Raw genomic sequence first — 18079 nt, 5'->3', positions numbered from 1 at the left:
TCATCACTGCCATGCCCTTCCGCAGTCCCTCCCGCCATCGCCCCCGGGCCCTCCAACCTCACCCTGCTGGCTCAGCAGCCGGCTGCACTGGGCTGCGACGCCTGGGGATCCCCCAAGCCCCACGTCAGGTGGGAGAAGGATGGCCACCCTCTGAACCCGCACCTCCCGCCTGCCGCCTACAGGTACCCGCTGGCCACCTTGCCTGCCAAAGGGTCCCGCTGTAGGATGGGGTTTGCCCCATCTCGCTGCTCCCTGTGGGGCAGGGGCTGACCCCAACCTGTGCTCTGCCCTTGTAGCTTGCAGTCCTCGGGGTCGTTGCTCATCACCAGCCCCAGTCCCCGCGACGAGGGGCGGTTTGAGTGCATCGCCACAAATGCTGCTGGAGAGGCACGCAAGGTCGTCTTTGTGTCTGTCCACGGTGAGCTCCTGGGGGCTGTGGGTCTTGCCGAGAGTGGCTTTCCCAGGGTCTGTCACCACCTCAGGTGTGACGTGGGGTGTGCTCCAGCCCCCCCAGGCTTGGGTCCCCTCTAGAGGATTGGATATGGGGGTGGGCAAAGGGGATGGGATCCCCTTCAGCATTTCTATGCAGCCCTGCTCATCACCCTCCCTCACCTCTCCAGTGCCCCCCACCATTGCCGATGACCTTACGGACGTGGTTGTCACCCGGCTGTCCCCTGCGGTCCTCACCTGCTACGCCTCCGGCGTGCCCCTACCCACGGTGTCGTGGAGCAAGGACGGGGCTCAGCTGGGCAGCCGAGGAGGGGGCTACCGCGTCCTGCCCACAGGTACGGGCACGGGGCAGTGCAGTGCCAGTGGGGCAATGGGTCCCTGCCAACCCTCCCGCTGCCTCCCCTCTGCCTGCTGTCTTCCCAGGGGCCCTGGAGATCAGGCAGGTGCTGCCTGCACATGCTGGCCGCTACACCTGCACGGCGAGGAGTGCTGCTGGCACAGCCCGAAAACACCTCCGGCTCACGGTGCACGGTACACACAGCTCCCGAGGGTCCTACTCCCTGTGCCTTGGCCCACCTTGGGGGAGCCCTGGTGGACAACACTTCCCTGCTGCTTGTAGAACCCCCTGCCTTGAAACCCCTGCCCGGCATGGTGATGGTGATGGTCAACACCAGCGCAGTGCTGTCCTGTGAGGCGACCGGGGTCCCCCGGCCGGAGGTCACCTGGCAGAAGGACGGTGTCAGCATTGCCGGAGGTGAGCAGGAGCCCGCTGGAGGCTGGCAGAGCGCGTGCTGCCTGCCAGCCTTTGTGCAGGGGGAGATTTGGGTGCCCGGAGGTTGTAGGCATCCCAGCAAGGTGCTGGGTGGCACTGCGCGTGGGTCCTCCTGGCTCCCAGCTGCTGTCCGAGGTGGGCTGGAGCCATTCCCGGGGATTCCCTAGGAAGGGGCACTTCTGTAGGCGAAGCAGTCCCGGCACACCATCTATCCGTGCTCTAGTACGGCTGTGCTGCCCTGTCCTGCCCTTCATTCCTGCCCACCCCCGCAGGGCCCGGGCTGAAGGTGCTCCCCAATGGGCAGCTGCATCTCCTCCGGGCCTCCCCGAGGGACGCGGGCACCTACCTGTGCAAGGCTCGCAACCCCTCGGGCACTGCTGCGGGGAGGACCAGGCTGATTGTGCAAGGTAAGGCAGGACTGGGGCACCAGCACTTGCCCCCTCCTCTGCTCGGCTCCTTCCCCGGCACCTCGCAGTGAAACCTGGCTGTCAAGGTGTGAGCAAGTCCCTGCCCTCCTGCCCCATCCAGTGCCTCCCGTCATCGCAGCCGGCCCGGCGGAGCTGGCTGTCCTGGAGGGGCTGGAGGTGCTGCTGCCCTGCGCCGCCCGCGGTGTCCCCGAGCCTCGTGTGTCCTGGAGCCGGGAGGGAGCCCCGGTGCGGGGTGGGGGGGGAAAGGCCACCGTCCTGCCCTCCGGGGAGCTGCTACTTCGGGACGTCCAGGTGAGCACCATCCCCTCCTGCAGCCGAACCAGCTGTAAGTTGGAGAGCTGGAAAACAAGCGTCTCTTGCTGCTGAAAAGAAAGCCCAGGTTGTTCTGTGCCCTGTCATGTCCCTGGGCTGGGGCGGGCAGGACAAGGTGTCACTTAGCCAAGCTGCATCCTGACTGCTTTCAAAAATATTTGGCAGAGGGAGAGCCCTGTTCAGTCCTTTGCAACAGGCTGGTGGGTCAGGGCAGCATCAGTTTGCTAACATGGGCTGGAAAAAGCGGCTATGGCCGAGATGTGGCTTTTTGGTGCGCAACAGTCAGCAGAGATGCAGCTGAGCGAGCCAGGGCTGCAGCCGGACCCCAGACCTGAGCCCAACGCCTGTCCTCCCCCCTTTCCCTGTGCAGGAGGGGGATGCCGGGAGCTATTCCTGCACCGCAGTGAACTCAGCCGGGAGGGCCGTCCGCTGGCTCTCCCTCTCCGTCCACACCCTGCCCACCTTCACCCGCCTGCCCAGAGATGTCACCCTGAGCCAGGGCGAGAGGCTGGAGCTGGTGTGTGCTGCTGTGGGCAGCCCCCAGCCCCACATCTCCTGGACGGCCAACGGGCAGCTCATCACCGGTGCGTGGCAGGGGGACCGCGGGCAGGTGGGGCAGAGGATGCTGAGCTTGGTGGGGAGGATGTGATCCTGGCTTCCTCCCCATCCTTCTTCCACCTTTCGGGGTCCCTGGGGTGCTGGCACAGCTGGCTGTGTGCGTTTATAACCAGTTGGTCCCTGTCTGTGCTTTTTGGGGGGTCTGCACCCCACAGATGGTCTCTCAGGGCAGGGTGGCCAGAGCACCCTAAGGCGGGAGGCAGCCACCCATGCCGACAGCGGGACCTACGTCTGCCGCGCCGAGAACAGTGCTGGTGCCATCAGGGCCACAGCCTTTGTCTCCATCAGAGGTAGGTGCTAGTGGGGAAACCAGGGTGCCTGGCCAGCCCTCCTCCTCTGCCACCCCTCTTCCTTCCCCAGAGGCACCCATCATATGGGGGGACCCCAGCACCTACCAGGTGGAGGCCCTCGGGGGTGATGCCCTCCTTGACTGTGATGCCCAGGGCCACCCCGCACCCCTCATCCGCTGGAGCAAGGACGGGGTGCTGGTGGCAACCGGCAGGCACCTGCGCCAGCTGCAGAACGGCTCCCTGGCCATCCGCGCTGTGGGGGTGAGTGGGGTCTTGATGGGTGCCAGTGTGTTTCGGGGAGCTTTCACGGCAAAGCCGAGCGCGGTGCTAACACTGTTGATACCACCAGAGTGCTGACGCAGGGCACTACCGGTGCGTGGCAGAGAATGATGCGGGCATGGCAGCAAAGGTTGTCACCCTGGCCCTGCAGAGTGAGTGCTGTGCCCCCCTTTGCACCCTCCTTTTGAGGGACTGCAAATCACATCACCCCCCAGCCCCCCAGACCACCCCTGACTCCTAGGGAACGGCCCCAGCACCACTGGGATGCTGCAGCACTGCCTGTATCCCTCTCCCTGCCCAGGTGCCCCCACGGTGGCGGTGACGCCACGAGCGGTGGCAGTGCGCGCCGGGCAGCGGGTGCTGCTGCACTGTGCCGTGTCGGGGGAGCCCACCCCCTCCATGGAGTGGTGGCGGGACGGGGAGCCGCTGTCCGAGGGTCCCCGCGCCCGCGTCCTGCCCAACGCCACGCTGCTCCTGCCCGCCGTCAGCAGCCGGGATGCCGGCAGCTACTCCTGCCTCGCTCGCAACGCCCTGGGGTCTGCTGTTGCCCACGCCTCCCTGGCCGTCCGAGGTGGGTGTCTGCCCTGGGGCTTGTGGGGCTTCTGGCTGGCTCGGGGGGCTGGGGCTGCCCGCAGCACCGTTACCCTGGGGTAAGACCTCCTGCATGGTGGTTTGGAGGGATATTGCCATTTCTTACTTGCTCTAAACCCCTTGATTTGTACTCTGGTTTGCCCTCTCCCATCTCTTCCACTGCTCATCTGAAGGTTTGAGCCCAGACGAACCCTTGCCGGAGCAACCGCAGCATGCCAGCCTGTGCCCCCGCTGGCCTCTCCCCAGCCTTCCCGCATTTGCTGGCCGTGATTAAATGCCCAGTTCCCAGGGGCTCTGCTAAATGCACAGGCACATCCTCTCCCGCTGCCTCTCGGGGAGCAGAGGGCCGGGCCGGCCGGCAGCGCGGAGGGAGCTTTGGGTGCCCTCTGCACGGCTGCTGGCGTTCTGCTGCCAGGCGCGCTGGAGCAGAAGCAACTAAAAGCTTGGGGCTGGGGCCAGGACCCTGGGGGTTGATACAGAGCAGGGTTTGGGGGGGGTTTAGCGCACATTGGTGAGCAAAAGGCATGGGGCCACGCTCGCAGCATCCCCTGTCGACATGGCACTGTGCTGCCCGGACCCCTGGGGACACTGCCCGCCTTGCTCTGGCTGCCTTCACCTCCAGAAAATGGTGTTTTCCTGACACACAAATTATTGAGAAGGGAGACAGGGAAGCAGCCCGCCTTCCCGCAGGAGAGCAGCCCCAACGCCGCTGCCCGTGTCCCTTTCACCCCAGGGGAGCCGCGCCGGGTGCGGGGCAGCCTGGTCGGCGTCATCAACACCCATGAGCTCGGCGTCGCCGCCCTTGATGCCAGCGTGCTGGATGACCCGCGCTCCGGCACCGCCATTGTCCAAAGCAGCATCGGCAGCATCCCACCCGCCGTTGGTAGGTGGTCACCCTCGCCCTCACCCCAGGGAGGATTTTGACCTGTGTCAGATGAAAATCTTGGGGGAAAGATTTTGGTTGTTTGTTTTTTTTTTTTTTTTTTTTCTCCTCCCCCAAACTCAGCACCCCACATCTGTGCTGTGCCGTATGGGCAAGGGGGGCCGGGGCAGTTGGGGAGGGGTGGGTGCCCCCTTAGGAGGGTGCTGGCTCTCTGGTGACACCCTTTCTCCCCCACCCCCAGGGCCGCTGATGCGGGTGCTGGTCACCATCATCGCCCCTGTTTACTGGTCCTTGGCGCACGCCGGCGGGGAGGCCCAGAGCGGGTTCCTGCTCACCCGGGGCACCTTCTGGCACGAGTCGCAGCTGGAGTTTGCCACAGGTGAGGGATGCCAGGGGGCCCAGGCGTGCCGGGTGCTGCAGCGCCTGGTCCTGCCCGGCTCGGCCTCTGCCTCCCCCATGCACCTCGCTGGGAGCTCAGCCCAGTGCTTGTCTGAGCTTCACAGCCAGAGATGGAGCTGCATTCGGGGGTGCCGCGGGCTGCCACTCACCGCTCCCTCCCGGCAGGGGAGCTCCTGCGGGTCACCCACCTCGCCCGGGGCGCAGATGACACCGGCGCTCTGCTGCTTGACAGTGTGATCAGCGGCTCCGTGCCGGAGAGCATTGGCGAGGCCGCGGTGCTGCTGCAGGTGCTGGTGCTGCCCGTCCTCCCCACAGGGCCATGAGTCCCGTGCTGGGAGCCTGGGGGGGATCCGTGGCCTGAGCCCCCTCCCTGCCTCTCTCCAGGACTTCAGTGAGCGCTACGTGCAGACGGGCACGGGGCGGCTCTCGGGGGGCTCGGTGCAGAGCTTCCTGCGGGATGGGCGCATCATCCGTGCCCGCTGCAATCACACCATCGCGTACGACCCCCCCGTGGGCCCGCAGCCCCCCCGGGTGCAGCATGTTCGGGCCAGCGCCATCGAAGCCTCCTTCAACCCGATCTTGGAGGAGCTCCGCTTCCAGCTCCGTGCCTCGCTTGATGCGGGTAACAAGGGGGTTCCTAGGGATGGGGACAGAGATGCCGGGATCCTTGGTGGCTGTGAGGGTGCAAAGGCGACGTCCCTGCAGTGACATGTCCCTTCTCAGCCAGCTCTGCTTGATTCTCAGGGGCTGACAGAGACCAGTGCCCACCGGGATTCGTCCTGGGCCCTCAGCAGCTCTACTGCCTTGGTACGGACCTTCCCAAGGGGGGCATGAGGATGGCGAGGGGCACCTGCTGCGCGGTGCCACCTCCCTGTCCCCTCTCTGCTCCCCAGATATTGATGAATGCGCCGAGGGGTCCCACACCTGCCGCTACAACCAGCTCTGCCAGAACGTCGCAGGGGCGTATCGCTGTGCCTGCCCTCCCGGCTACCGCTCGCTGGGTGTTGGCTGGCCGTGCTTGGGTATGAGCTGGGGTCGCAGGGGACGCTACCTCGGCCACAGTCGCTCCCCTGCCCTGCTCCAGCCTCAGTTTCCCCATTCAGCTGCAACTCCCTGGTTCTTTCCTCCCTCAGATGTAAACGAGTGCCTGCAGTCTCCTCCGCCGTGTGCCTTTGAGTGTCGCAACCTGCGGGGCTCCTACGAGTGCCTGTGCCCCGCTGGCAGGACCCTGCTGCCGGGCGGCGAGTGTGGCACAGTGGGGGCGGATGGAGGGGACATGACGGGCAGCACGCCCCGGGAACCCCCCCTGCGCCGGCTGGGGCCAAGCAGCCCACGGGGACGGTCCTTCTACACCCAGCTCGCCCTCCGCCGGGTGGCGAAGGCTGCAGGGCTGGGTGCCCGGGGCCCCAGCTGCCCCGTGGGCTTTGTAAAGAGGAACGGCACCTGCGCCGGTGAGCGGGCATGGGGGGAATATTGGGGAAGGGCTTTGCAAGGAGTTTGGAGGCCGCTTTGTGCCCAAAAGGCAGATCCTGTGCCCGTTACTGCCCCATCTCCCATTTTGTTTGCACCCCTGTTCGTGGGGTTGGGGTCTCCCCGGGCTTGGCTGTGCCGGGAAGGGGAGGTGAGAGCCAGGCTGCTGCAGGGCAGTGGGCACCGGAGGGGACCACCGCTTCCCCGCTTGGCTTCACCCCTCTCACCCCACAGACCTTGACGAGTGCCAGATGCTGAACCAATGCCAGCACGAGTGCAGGAACAGCCTGGGCAGCTACCGCTGCCTCTGCCCCTCTGGCTACCGGCTGCTGCCCAACGGGAAAACCTGCCACGGTCAGTGCCGGGGTGGTGTCCCTGTCCTGGTGGGACGCCTGTGTCCCTTGGGGCGTGAAACCAGTCCCCATGGTGCCCTGGATGTCATCCCTTCGGGGCTACAAGCCTGGGTGCTTTCGTCTCGCTGCCCCAGTGTCTGAGACCCCAGGCAGGGGTGGGAAGGTGTCGGAGCTGGGGTTGGAATCCCCACCTCAGCCTGGGGCACGTGGGCATCCCAGCACCCTCAGACCTGTCCCCTCTCTCCCTGCAGACCTGGACGAGTGTGCGGAGGGCACGATCCAGTGTGGCTCGAGCCAGATGTGCTTCAACACCCGCGGAGGTGCCCAGTGCATTGATGCGCCCTGCCCGGCCGGGTACCAGGGAGGCTCCAGGCCTGGGTGAGTCATGCTGCGGGGCTGGGGGTATCCGTGCCGCGCTCCTCCTTGTGGCACTGTGGACCCAGGTGTCCTGGCTGCTCCTGACGCCCTGCCACGTCCCGTGTCCCCCCTGGCTCTCATGCAGGGTGTGTGTCGGTCGCTGCACCCCAGACTGCGGCTCGGCTGGCCCCCCCACGCTGCAGTACCAGCTGCTCACGCTGCCCCTCGGCATCGCCGCCGGCCGTGACGTGGTGCATCTCACCCCGGGCGCTGCCCTCCACCACCGCCCCCTCTTCACGCTGCTGGAGCGGGAGCCCGGCAGCCCCTTCGCCCTCCGCACCGAGCGGGGTCGCGGCATCGTCTCCACCCTGCGCCCGCTGCGGGACCCTGGCACCCACCGCCTCAAGGTGCAGGCGCTGGCCCCGGGCGGGCGGCGGGCGCCCAGCATCTTCCTCCTCCTCATCTCTGTCTCACCCTACCCCTACTGACACAGCCGAGGGACAGGAGGGGACACGGGGTCACATCTTCTCCTGTCCCTCGCCACCTCACCGGTGGAGGCTTGCGGCTCAGGGAGAGCTGAGCTTGCACCTTTCCTCTCCCCCCCAGACGCCCCCTTGCTTTCCCCGGCCCCCCGGCAGCCCCTGCCTGCCTTGCCTTCACCCAGGCCCAGTCCCTGACTCAGCAGGGCCCTGGGGGGGCACAAGATGTCCCGCCAACCTCTTGCAAACAACAGGTTTTGTTGCAACCCTGCAACTTGCACCGGCAGCCCTGGAGCAAACACAGCTCTGGATGGCCTTGGCCGCGATCAGCCCCCAGATAGAGGGGGGGGGGGATGAGTCGGGTGATGGCGGCTGGTGAGGGCCCTGCCGGGTGCAGGGTGGGGTCCCCTGGGCTGGGGAGGGTGCAGAGCACCCTGGCATTTACCACGTATTAAATTGAAATAGCCTTGTGTTCCTTTTTTTTTTTTTTTAATCCACCTGGTTCCTGTGCACAGTTATTTATTTATGGTTTTGTTCCAAATAAAGGTGTTCTGTGGATAAATATCAGCCGTGCCGAAAAAAAGAGCTTCCTTCAGCACATGGGAGGGGGCTGCCCTAGCAGCAGCCCTGATCTCCCAGGGCTTTGGGTACCTCCCTGCGTGGCCTTGAACCATAGAAGGGCGATTGTCTGGATGTGGCAACACCAAAGGGCCAATGTCCAGCACCTGAAGGTCCAATCCTGCCCCAGCCTCGGGTCCCTCGGTCAGCGAGAGCAGGATCTGGCCTTCGTGCAGGTGGTGCAGGTGGAGGCTGTTCCCAAAAAAAGCCGTTTCGGGCCCCCTTGATGGCACTGGCTGGAGGGGACGGGGGGTGCTGGCCCTGAGGGCCTGAGCCCACGTGTCCCCAGGTTTGGGCCATTGGCTCTGATGATGGCTGCGCACCCAGGTGAGGGTGCTGTGGTCAGATCCATCAGTAGAGCTCACTCTTGCTGCACCTGTGTGGGGACACTGAGATTCCCCCAAAAGGCCCTGTCCTTTGGCTTAGGGGTTCCCTGTCCCCCAAGGCCAGGTCTGCTCCTGGTCTGGGGTCCCCTGGGCAGGTGCAAGGGAGAAAGGCGGTTTTGCCCCATGCACAGCCCCCTGCCCCATCCCCTCCTGCCCACCCAGGCTCCTGCTGCTTCTCCTGATAGAGTTTCAAATAAATTCAACCCTCCCCTGCCACGCTGTGCCGGGGAGGAAAGCAGGATGGTCGCAGAGCATGGTCCCCATTTTCCCACCCCTGGGGGCAGGTGGCTCCGTGGGGTCCCCGGGGCGGGGGGCACCCCTTTGGTGCTCTGTGGAGGCTGATGAGGAGGTCAGGAGTGGGGGACACACAGGTGACAGCACCGAGAGCAGCCGTGCAGCAGGCTAGGGCCGGGCACAATCTCCATCCCGGCTTGGGGTGCAAGCTGCGCCCCCCCCTTCTGCACCCTGCGGCAGGAGGAGGGCAGGGCCTCGCCTGGGGACAGTGCCCACGGAGGGGACAGTCCCGCGGCGGCTCCGCCTGCCCACGCCGGGCTATAAGGGAGGAGGAGGCGGCGGATGCTCCAGGCACCGGACCGAAGCGCCGAGGGCAGCGAGTGGGTGAGTGCGGCCATGGCGGGGGGGGGGGTAAGGGGAAAGGGGGCCCTTTGCCTTCGGGGACCCGGCCCCCTGTTACTGGTTGTCCCCTCTCTGCCCACCCACGGGTCTCCCGCACCCCTAGGTGCTGGAGAAGGGCTCTCTGGTCGCTGCAAGAGGAGGGCAAGGGGGTCCCAGCCCCTTCCCAGCACTGGGAGGTGCTGGCTGCAGTCAAGCCCCTTCTAGCTCAGTTTTGGAAGGGAGAGGGGGGTTGCAAGTGAGTTCTGCCTCCCCGACGGGCACCCTGGGCTTGGCCACCCCCTGGGACCTCGGCTGGCACCACCCCGTGCCCTCCCCGCTCTGCTCTGGGGGGCAGGATGGGACCCCCATGAGGCAGAGGAATGATGCTGAGGCAAACCTCAGCACCAGCAAGCGCAACCCCAATGCCTCTGCTGCGGGAACCCCTGGGGACCCTGCCCGTGCTGCCTGTCCCTGCTGCCTGCCCCCCTGCCCGTGCTGCCTGCCCCATCCCAGCCTGCAGGCAGCACTCACCGGAGCAGAGGCTGCTCCTCCAGCCCGGCTAGTGAAGGTGGTGTCTCTCCTTACCAAAGTTTCAAGCTTTTTATTCCCCTCCTCTATAACTTTTTTTCCTGGTTTAAAAACAAAAACGCAGTGTTCCTGCAGAGCAGAGCAGCCAGAGTCGCTTTGGTAAAAACCCTGCCCCAACTCACACGAAAATTGCTACAGAATAATAATCAGGGCTGAGAAAGTCCCGCCACATTCCCCTTCGCTGAGCTTTGTTTGCTCTGATTTATTACCGCCTAACGCCAAAACTTCGGGGCTCTCCCTTCCTGGGCAGGCGGTCTTGGCACGAGCCCATTTCCGGAGCTGGGAACGCTGGTGGCCCCGCACTGTTCCTGGGATGCAGGATGCGACCCCAGGGCAAGGTGCCCCAGGTCCCTTGGGCATCGCGTGGGCAGCGTAACGTGTCTGAGCAGGCAAAAGTTGGAGACTTTTCCTCTAACCTGCTGCCGGGCCACTTGTGAAGCGAGTGTGCCTGGTCTCAGAGGTGCTTAGTCAGGCTGGCAGCCACACCAGCGATGCTGGCAGCGGGGATGGGGTTTGGGGGTAAAGGAGGGAATTTGCGCAGCGAGGAGCCGCAGGTGCAGCGTCACGCTTGGGCTGAGCCCTTTCGGGGAACTGCCATTGCCTTCCTGTAAATGCCCTGGCGAGGAAGGGAACGGCGGAGCCTCCCCGGGTGGGGGCCCAGCGTGGCACACCCACGGGGCTCGAGGGGAGGGAAACGCTGGTTGCACAAGCCTGGGCGCTGGGTGCTGCCTGCACTGCCTGCGCAGGCAGCCCGACAGGCGTGGGCAGGCTCAGGGAGCCAAATCACGGTTACAGGGCTGTCGGAGCCCTTTGCTTTTCAGCAAGAAACTGGCAGCAGCAGGCCAGATCCTGCACCTGGGCCGGCTCCAAGCCATGCCCCGCGGGATGCTGGCTCCACACGGCGCTGGCAGGACCAGGGTGCTGGGGCACACCCCGGTGTAACCGCATCCCACTCGGAAAGATGCTGGGTGGGCCAGCCTGGAGGAGCTGGGCATGGCGCCTTCCCTGCGTGCAAGAGCAGGAGCAGGATTGTGCTGACTTGGCAGCAACAGCATGAAAGTTGCTCAGGACGGGATTTGGCCGGCTCTGCCGTCCGCCTTCCCCGGCCAAGGGTCAGCTGGCATCGCCTCTTTGCGGGGCCCTGGGATTCACAGCCCGGCCCGGGGACCGTGGGGACAGCCCTGAGCCCTGTCCCACAGCAGGATCCCCCATCCCTCCCCCGAGCTCCGGGCTGCCGCATCCTTCACCATCTGTTGTTGGCTGAAGTCCTCGATATCCTCGGCCGAAGGGTAAGGGGCATCGGATCCCCACGTAGGTGTTTCACGCTGGCAGCATAATTAGGACAAACGCCCAATAAGCATGAATTAGACTTGGGGCTGGGCTGTGGGGGGTGCTGCCGAGCACCCCAGCCCTGCAGCTATCACACACCCAGCAGTGCCTGTGGGTGCTCAGGGCCGAGCTGGTGGGTGGGCGGCTGCGCCCATCTGCTGCGGGGGCTCCTCTGTACCGGAGCTGGTGCAGGACCACAATGTGCCGGGTCATGCCCGAGCAAGGCGCGGGGCTGCGTCTCTGCCGCGGCTGGGTGCCTGTGTCTGAGTCCTGGCGCCCCGGTGTTGCAGGGTGCTTGCAGAGCGTGGAGCAGGCTGTGCGGGATTGCCAGAGTGAGAGCTGCGTGGAGCAAAGGTAAGAGCAAAGCGACCCCGATAGCTGCCCTGGCCTCCTCCATCACCTGGCTGCCGCTGGCTGGGAGCCACAGCCGGGACGTGGCTGCAGTGCCATGGCTTTTCTTCTTGCCCGCAGCTCCCCCCCCTCTGCTCCTTGCATCCCGGGAGGGCTCTTGGTCCAAGTGATCCCTCCCGATGCCGTGGCGAGTCCCCTCCTGCGCTGCCTGCTGCTCGCTGCCCCAGCCTGGTGCTCCCGGCAGAGGAGGGGGCTCAGCCAGACGTGGGCTGAGCGCAGCCTGGCTTGGTGTCCTGCCCGCAGCCCTGGTCCCGCGGGAGCACCGGGCACCTGATGGCAGCAGCTCTCGCTGCCCGTGAGTGAGAGCAATCCTAGGAGCCTGTATTTCAATCGGAGAGCTTGTCCCAGCACCAGCGGCTCTACCATGTGCTCTTCCACCTACCCCCGCCGCTGCCAGCCCTGAGTGTTCAGTTTGCCGTGGGCTTTGCTTCTTGCCTCCTGGTTATTCATCCCCGGGATAATGTTTGTTTTGCCCAGAATATCCCATCCCCGGAAGAGCCCTCACCCCTGGCTGCCCTCAGCGCCCGGCTGGACGGTGACGGCCCCGTGGCCAGTTCAGAGACACCGGGGAGGGTTTCACGGCTGATGGCTGCAGCATCCCTGCGCCGAGCAAGGGCAGGGGCTGGGGCCATGGTGAACCCCTTTCCCTTTGCTTTGCCAGCGCCATGGCTCAGCCCGGGGGCACGGTGGTCCTTGCCTACAGCGGGGGCCTCGACACCTCCTGCATCCTGGTGTGGCTGAAGGAGCAGGGCTACGACGTCATCGCCTACCTGGTGAGCCCCGCGCCGCGCCCTGCCGCATGGACCCTGTCCCCGGGGGCTGGGGCTGGGAGGGGGCACTGGGCCAAGGCTCTGGGGACCTGGGGTGGGTGACGGGGGTCCTGGCATGTGCGTGGCCATGGTGGCGATCCTGCTCTCGCTGATTAAGCATTGCCCAGCCTGGGTGCTGCTCTGCTGAGCTGCCAGCCCTGCGTGGCACAGCCTGTGTCTGCCAGCAAATGATCCTCTGCTAATGAGGGCAGTGCACGGGGGCAGAGCCAAGGGCTTGGCAGAGGAAGGTATGGCCCCAAAGTATGCTGTCTGGGGGGGCAACCCCCCTCCTGCCCATCCTGGGTGGCCTCAAGCCTGGCCAGCATGGGCTCTGCTGTGCCTCACATGATGCCCCATGCCGGGCTGGGCTTGCGCTAGGTTTTGTGGTCTCCTTTCAAATTCAGTCTTGTTTTTTTCCCCCCGTCCAGGCCAACATCGGGCAGAAGGAAGATTTTGAAGCAGCACGAAAGAAAGCGCTGGCATTGGGGGCCAAGAAGGTAACAGCGTCCCTCCCTCCGGGTACCCAGGGGGCTCTGAGCCCCCCCCTGCTCCCTGCCGTGGGGCTGAGCCCTGGGGTCTTGCACACCCCACAGCTGGGGCCACCGTGGTGGGGGGACAGTGCCAGCGAGGAATCCCTTTTCTAGAGGTTTTGCACCAAAGCCTTTTAGCAACAGCTAGGAAAGGGGAGGCGAAGGGACCCTTCATGTTGTCCCCAAAGCCCCAGAGGAGCAGGATCCCCCCCGCAGCCACCCTCCCATCACGGGGCTCCCTCCATCCCGGCAGGTTTACATCGAGGACATCAGCAGGGAGTTCGTGGAGGAGTTCATCTGGCCGGCGGTGCAGGCTGGTGCTCTCTATGAGGACCGGTACCTGCTGGGCACCGCGCTGGCACGGCCCTGCATCGCCCGCAAGCTGGTGGAGATCGCCCAGAGGGAGGGAGCCCAGTACGTCGCCCATGGGGCCACCGGCAAGGTGAGGGAGGACGGGGGCACCGGAGCAGGGATGGTATAGGGTGCTTAGGGGGGGACCCAATCAGTCCTTTGGCCAAGCTTTGGTGCCGGAGGGGTGCACAGGGCATTTTGTGGGTGCTCTGCGGGGTAGTGTTTCGACACTTCCTTCTCACTTCTGGGATTTCTGTGCCTGATTTCGGTTCCCTCTCCCCGTCGGGAAGGCTCGGTTACAGCCCAACCTCCTGCTTTCGGTTTTTTACAGATACGGGCTGCCCGGGCCAGGACCCGGCTGGGGCTGAGCCAGCACCGCCCGGGGCGTTTCGGGGCACCCTGGGCAGGGTGAGGCTGTCCCCATCCCTGTCCCCATCCCTGTCCCCATCCCTGTCCCCATCCCTGTCCCCATCGCCGCCAGCCGCAGGGAGGACCCTTTGCCGCTAGAGGCAGCCAGAGACCGTGGAAAGGATGCTCGGGGCGGGGGGAATCCTCCACGGGGAGCGTGGGACCTGCCTGATGTGACTGTGGGCCACCCCCTGGCACCTCCAGGCCCTGCCCGCACCCTGCCCAGCCCGGTGTGGGGACACTCGGGGCAGGGTGACACTGTCACCGGAGGCCACAAGCCCGGCTGGTCCCAGCTGTGGCTCTGCAGGGCCCTTGGGTGCTGTGCGTGCACCCAGGACCTGCTGGGTGCCTCCTCCTCCCCGTCCCGCAGGGGCCCGCAGCATAGATCGTGCCCATCTTGGCCCAGGGTCAAAGGCGAGGTGCCCACCTGGAGGGGTCTCGGTGCAAGGGGCTGGGTTTGGGGGTCCCCGGCTATGACAGAGGACCCTGATAGAAGGGGGATGCTGGATGCAGCCAGGGGATAGCCAAGGGGCTTGCTGCCACCGGGGCGATGGGGCAGAGGGGCAGCCGTGGGGCTGGGGGACTTGGTGGCTGAAATAACTCTCTTGCTCCTGCTGCGATGGGTTCTCTGCACTCCTTCCCTGTCCCTCTCGCCTGTCCCCAGCAGCCTCCTCTTGAAAGTCCCCACTTGAGGGTGCCCTGGAGTAATGCACCCCTAATGTGACGATGTCCCCTCCGCTCCTGGGTACCACCAGCACCAGCCATCCCCGCTGGCAGGGCCACCCTCGGCTGCTCCCCAGGCTCTGCCCGCTCCCCAAGCCATTAAGCCTCGGGCACAGGCAGGGACCAACCATGGGGTAACTCGACCCGGCTGCGCATCGGCCCCGGCTGAGGCCGCAGCGTCTTAAATGCGGGCCATCTGCGGTGTCCCCGCTGCTGGAGCAGATGGACTTGTTTTGGGTCTGTAAGGGAAATGAGTGCTTTGGTGGATGTACTCGCCTGCGTGTAATAGTCCTCGGGGATTTCCCAGCCCGGCCGTAAATGTATCCTCCAGGCTGGGGCTAAGAGGAGGGGAGGGGGGTCCTTACGCCCCTTGGTGCTGGTGGAAAATAGGCTTTGGTGAGCGCTATTCCCTTGGAAGTGCTAATAACTCCCAGGCTTGCTCCTTGCCCCTTCCTGACTACCTGGCCTCATTAGCGGGACCTCATCAGCACAGGCCAATTAAGATAAAGGGAGGTTCAGAACTATTTAATTATGAGCTGCTGCATCCTCCTGGACACTCCCCCCTTGCTCTCTCCTTCCATGTGTCCTCTGATGCCTGTGAGGGCAAAAATACCCAAATCTGAGTTTCTACTAGTTCAGTTTTTAGGAGTCTTAGCCCAGGGGAGAGCACGGCTCTTGGGTGACGCCGGGGTCAGCTGGGCTCCCTCGGAGCCAGGTGAATGAGCTGCGTCAGGGTTTTGATCATTTGGTGACTGATTCTATCAGAAGCACCAGGAAAGGTGCTTTTGGGTTCAAATCAGCCATGGAGAGGGATCAGGGCCAGCCCAGGTCCTGGCATCCATTACCTGCTCCTGCCTCCCTCCGTGCTGGGGGAACGGAGGAGAGAGATGGGTGCTCAGCCTCAGGCCTTGCTTTTCCAGTGAAAATTGCCAGCAATCCCATCCCGGTGGCATTACTGGGAAAATAGATGTGACCCCCCCCTTGCACAGGGAGCCTCGGTCTCTGAAGTCCCGGGTAGCGTCAGCGGGCGTCCCTCCTGCCTGGTGGCTCTCGCAGGGATTTGCAAATGCCCCGCTCAGCCGAGAGTCTCCCAAGCCACAGGCTGGGATGCTTTTCCCAGTGGACATAGGACAAATGGCTGTCCTGTGCTGGCTGGAGCTGAGACCCTGAGACATGTCCCCCCTAGCTCTCTGCCGGGGGGATTTTGGTCCCGTCCCTGCGCAGGGAGAGCAGCTGGGAGCAGGGAAACGGTGGGTCCTTGCTTGCCATGCCTGAGGTCTCCAGCATTGCAAGGGGAGCTGCTACTGTAGCCAAGCAGCATCTCAGAGGTTGCACACGTGTGTTGTCACACGCGTGTGCACCGCCACACACGTGCTCTCGCAGCACCCAGCAGCCCCTGAGCCTCCCAGCTCCCTGGATGAAGCCGTGGGGCTGTAGCGCAGCCGGGAGCTGCTGTTTTGTCATCTGCACTTTTAATGCTTTTTCCTTTTATTTTTAACAGTTCCTACCAATTTTGCAGTTTCTTTCCCCAAATCCAAACCTGCAGCCCCACCAGGCCACGGTCCTCTCCCGAGGATGCTGTATGGCCCTGGGCGAGCTGGTCCTCCGTCAGTGGGATCAGGGTGGGGGGCACCCACCTCCCAGCCTGCCCTGGTGTGGGGTGACCCCTCAGCATCTCCCATTTGTGTTTCAGGGCAACGACCAGGTTCGGTTCGAGCTCACCTGCTACGCCCTGTGTCCTAAGATCAAGGTAAGGCACCCAAACTTGTCCCCTGGGGCCCCACCGCTGGGCTCCTGGCCCCCTCCCCACCTGAGGGGGAGTTTTGTTTTAACACCGATGCAAGTGGCCATGTCTCGCTTTAACAAGCTGCCAGCTGTACCAAGCAACGTTTTGGCATTTGAGGGGGCTGTAATGATCCTTAATTGACCTATTTTTATCCCAAACACCACAAGGCCTTGGAGGAAACAGTACCAAGGCAGCTGCCAGATAATCGATGCTGCCTGTTTCCCCCTTACATCCAGCGCCTTGTTAGGGTCAGGGGTTTGGGTTACTCCACCCTTGCGCAGGGAGATTGAGTTTCGGCTGGGGGACCAACACCCCATGGGTGCCGGCTCCCCAGGGCTGCCAGGAGCCCTCTCCTGCGGGGAGCCTGGGGGGTGCCGAGGGGCAAAGGGGGCCGGGGGCTGCAAGGGGGCCGAGGGTTTCTTGTCTCATGCTCCTGCCCTCCCGCCAGGTCGTTGCGCCGTGGAGGCTGCCCGAGTTTTACCAGCGCTTCCCCGGGCGCCGCGAGCTGATGGACTACGCCAAGGTAGGAGCCGGCATGGGTTGGCCGTGGGATGCTCGGGGTGGCCATGGGATGCTCGGGGTGGCCGTGGGATGCTCGGGGTGGCCGTGCGATGCTCACCATGGCTTGGCAGGTGACAGTAGCAGCCCTGCACAACATCCCTGCAGCACCACGCTGGAACCTTCTGGCTGGTTTTTTTTTTCTTTCCCCTCTATTTTTTTTTCTCTTCTTTCCTTCTAAAAACCCCGTAATTACCTGGCTATTAATTGTAACCCGCTTTCCAAGCAAACGGGTCCCAGCTCCCTGACTTGCCTAACAGACAAAGCAAATACGTTTGCCTTTGTTGTCCCTTCCTTTTTGAAGTACAAGTTGCAATAAAACATATTAGAAGTTTTGCATCAGGTTTTTACGTGCCCACCAGGGTACCTTTCTTTTTTAGCGACTTCATGGAAATGCTTGACAACTCGGCTCAATCAATCAAAAGGGAAAAGGCAGCTCTGTGCATAAACCAGAAAATTGCTTCAGTTTTTAAATAGCTGCCGTCGAAGCTGCCTGGGTAATCTCTGGGAAGGCGAGGTGCAGAGCCGGAGGGATGCAGAGCGGGGCGAGGAGCCCTCCGAGCCCATTAGGGCCGCCGAGAGCAGTGTGTTGAGGATTGTGTTTGCCATCTGCTGTTGTATTATGAAGGGGCGAGTTTACGAGAGCTTTCCATATGTTGCCAAACAAATTGTCAAATAGGGGAGTTATTAAGAGTGCCGTGGTTTTATTATATGGAAAATGGAACATGTGTTTTAGGTTTGGGGGTTTTGTTTGGGTGGGGTTTTTTTGTTTGGAAGGGGGGAAAAAAGGGAAATGAAATGGATTGGGGCCCCATTCAAAGAGGAAAGGTTGGGGTTGAGGGTTTCTAGTGCCTCTTGGTCTCTGGTTATGTTTGGCATTAAAAAAAAAAGGGGGGTTCCCCTCTTTTTCACACTCAAGAGAGGGAGACGTGTGGATGCGCTTGGACATTCTTGCCTTGGTGCTCAGGGAGTTATAACGCGATGATGTCCGGGGCTTGGTTGCTGCCACGGGAAGTGGGGATCTGTGCGGCTGCGGCACAGCTCTTGCCATACATCTGCTGCCTGGGTGCTGGAGCCAGCCTTGCTCCAGCAGCAAGCCGCTCCGGCAGCCGCTTCATCCCCGCAACCAGCCGAGCCTGAAACACCTTAATGAGCAAGGTGAAGCTCTCCTGGATGCTGCTCCAGGACGAACCCTTGCCTCAGGCAGAGCCAGGCAGGATAGAGCTTGTCGGAGCTGTGCCCTGAAAGCAAGATCTCTCCTTGGTTGCGGCACATTTGGCCCCAGC

At 63.6% G+C, this 18079-nt stretch overlaps 2 protein-coding genes across 3 annotated transcripts in view; both read left to right on the top strand.

Annotated features, from left to right (window-relative positions):
- Positions 1-8172, top strand: part of HMCN2 (hemicentin 2) — a gene marked incomplete at its 5' end in the record, with an annotated part of 37405 nt that extends 29233 nt beyond the window's left edge. The window contains 22 exons of the mRNA XM_082327284.1: positions 26-182; positions 297-418; positions 621-785; positions 874-981; positions 1070-1204; positions 1495-1629; positions 1751-1941; positions 2333-2546; positions 2736-2870; positions 2941-3131; positions 3220-3301; positions 3451-3720; positions 4474-4623; positions 4865-5002; positions 5188-5309; positions 5407-5644; positions 5767-5829; positions 5916-6044; positions 6156-6473; positions 6727-6846; positions 7097-7223; positions 7348-8172. Coding sequence (XP_082183410.1) covers positions 26-182; positions 297-418; positions 621-785; positions 874-981; positions 1070-1204; positions 1495-1629; positions 1751-1941; positions 2333-2546; positions 2736-2870; positions 2941-3131; positions 3220-3301; positions 3451-3720; positions 4474-4623; positions 4865-5002; positions 5188-5309; positions 5407-5644; positions 5767-5829; positions 5916-6044; positions 6156-6473; positions 6727-6846; positions 7097-7223; positions 7348-7690 — 3653 coding nt within the window. The 3' untranslated portion in view covers positions 7691-8172. The remainder of the gene's footprint in view (positions 1-25; positions 183-296; positions 419-620; positions 786-873; positions 982-1069; positions 1205-1494; positions 1630-1750; positions 1942-2332; positions 2547-2735; positions 2871-2940; positions 3132-3219; positions 3302-3450; positions 3721-4473; positions 4624-4864; positions 5003-5187; positions 5310-5406; positions 5645-5766; positions 5830-5915; positions 6045-6155; positions 6474-6726; positions 6847-7096; positions 7224-7347) is intronic.
- Positions 8173-9269: 1097 nt separating this feature from the next.
- Positions 9270-18079, top strand: part of ASS1 (argininosuccinate synthase 1) — a 29190-nt gene continuing 20380 nt past the window's right edge. Inside the window, exons 1-7 of one of the 2 annotated variants that reach the window (XM_082327818.1) lie at positions 9270-9303; positions 11508-11571; positions 12290-12401; positions 12866-12934; positions 13221-13409; positions 16143-16199; positions 16684-16758. In XM_082327818.1, the coding sequence (XP_082183944.1) occupies positions 12294-12401; positions 12866-12934; positions 13221-13409; positions 16143-16199; positions 16684-16758 (498 nt within the window). In that variant the 5' untranslated portion in view covers positions 9270-9303; positions 11508-11571; positions 12290-12293. The remainder of the gene's footprint in view (positions 9304-11507; positions 11572-12289; positions 12402-12865; positions 12935-13220; positions 13410-16142; positions 16200-16683; positions 16759-18079) is intronic. The other variant, XM_082327819.1, reaches the window with a different exon arrangement.

This window comes from Platalea leucorodia (assembly GCF_965183815.1).
Source record: "Platalea leucorodia genome assembly, chromosome: 15".
Lineage (NCBI taxonomy): Eukaryota > Metazoa > Chordata > Aves > Pelecaniformes > Threskiornithidae > Platalea > Platalea leucorodia.
The sequence above is the reverse complement of the archived record's forward strand: the minus strand, read 5'-3'. Positions and strand labels throughout refer to the sequence as shown.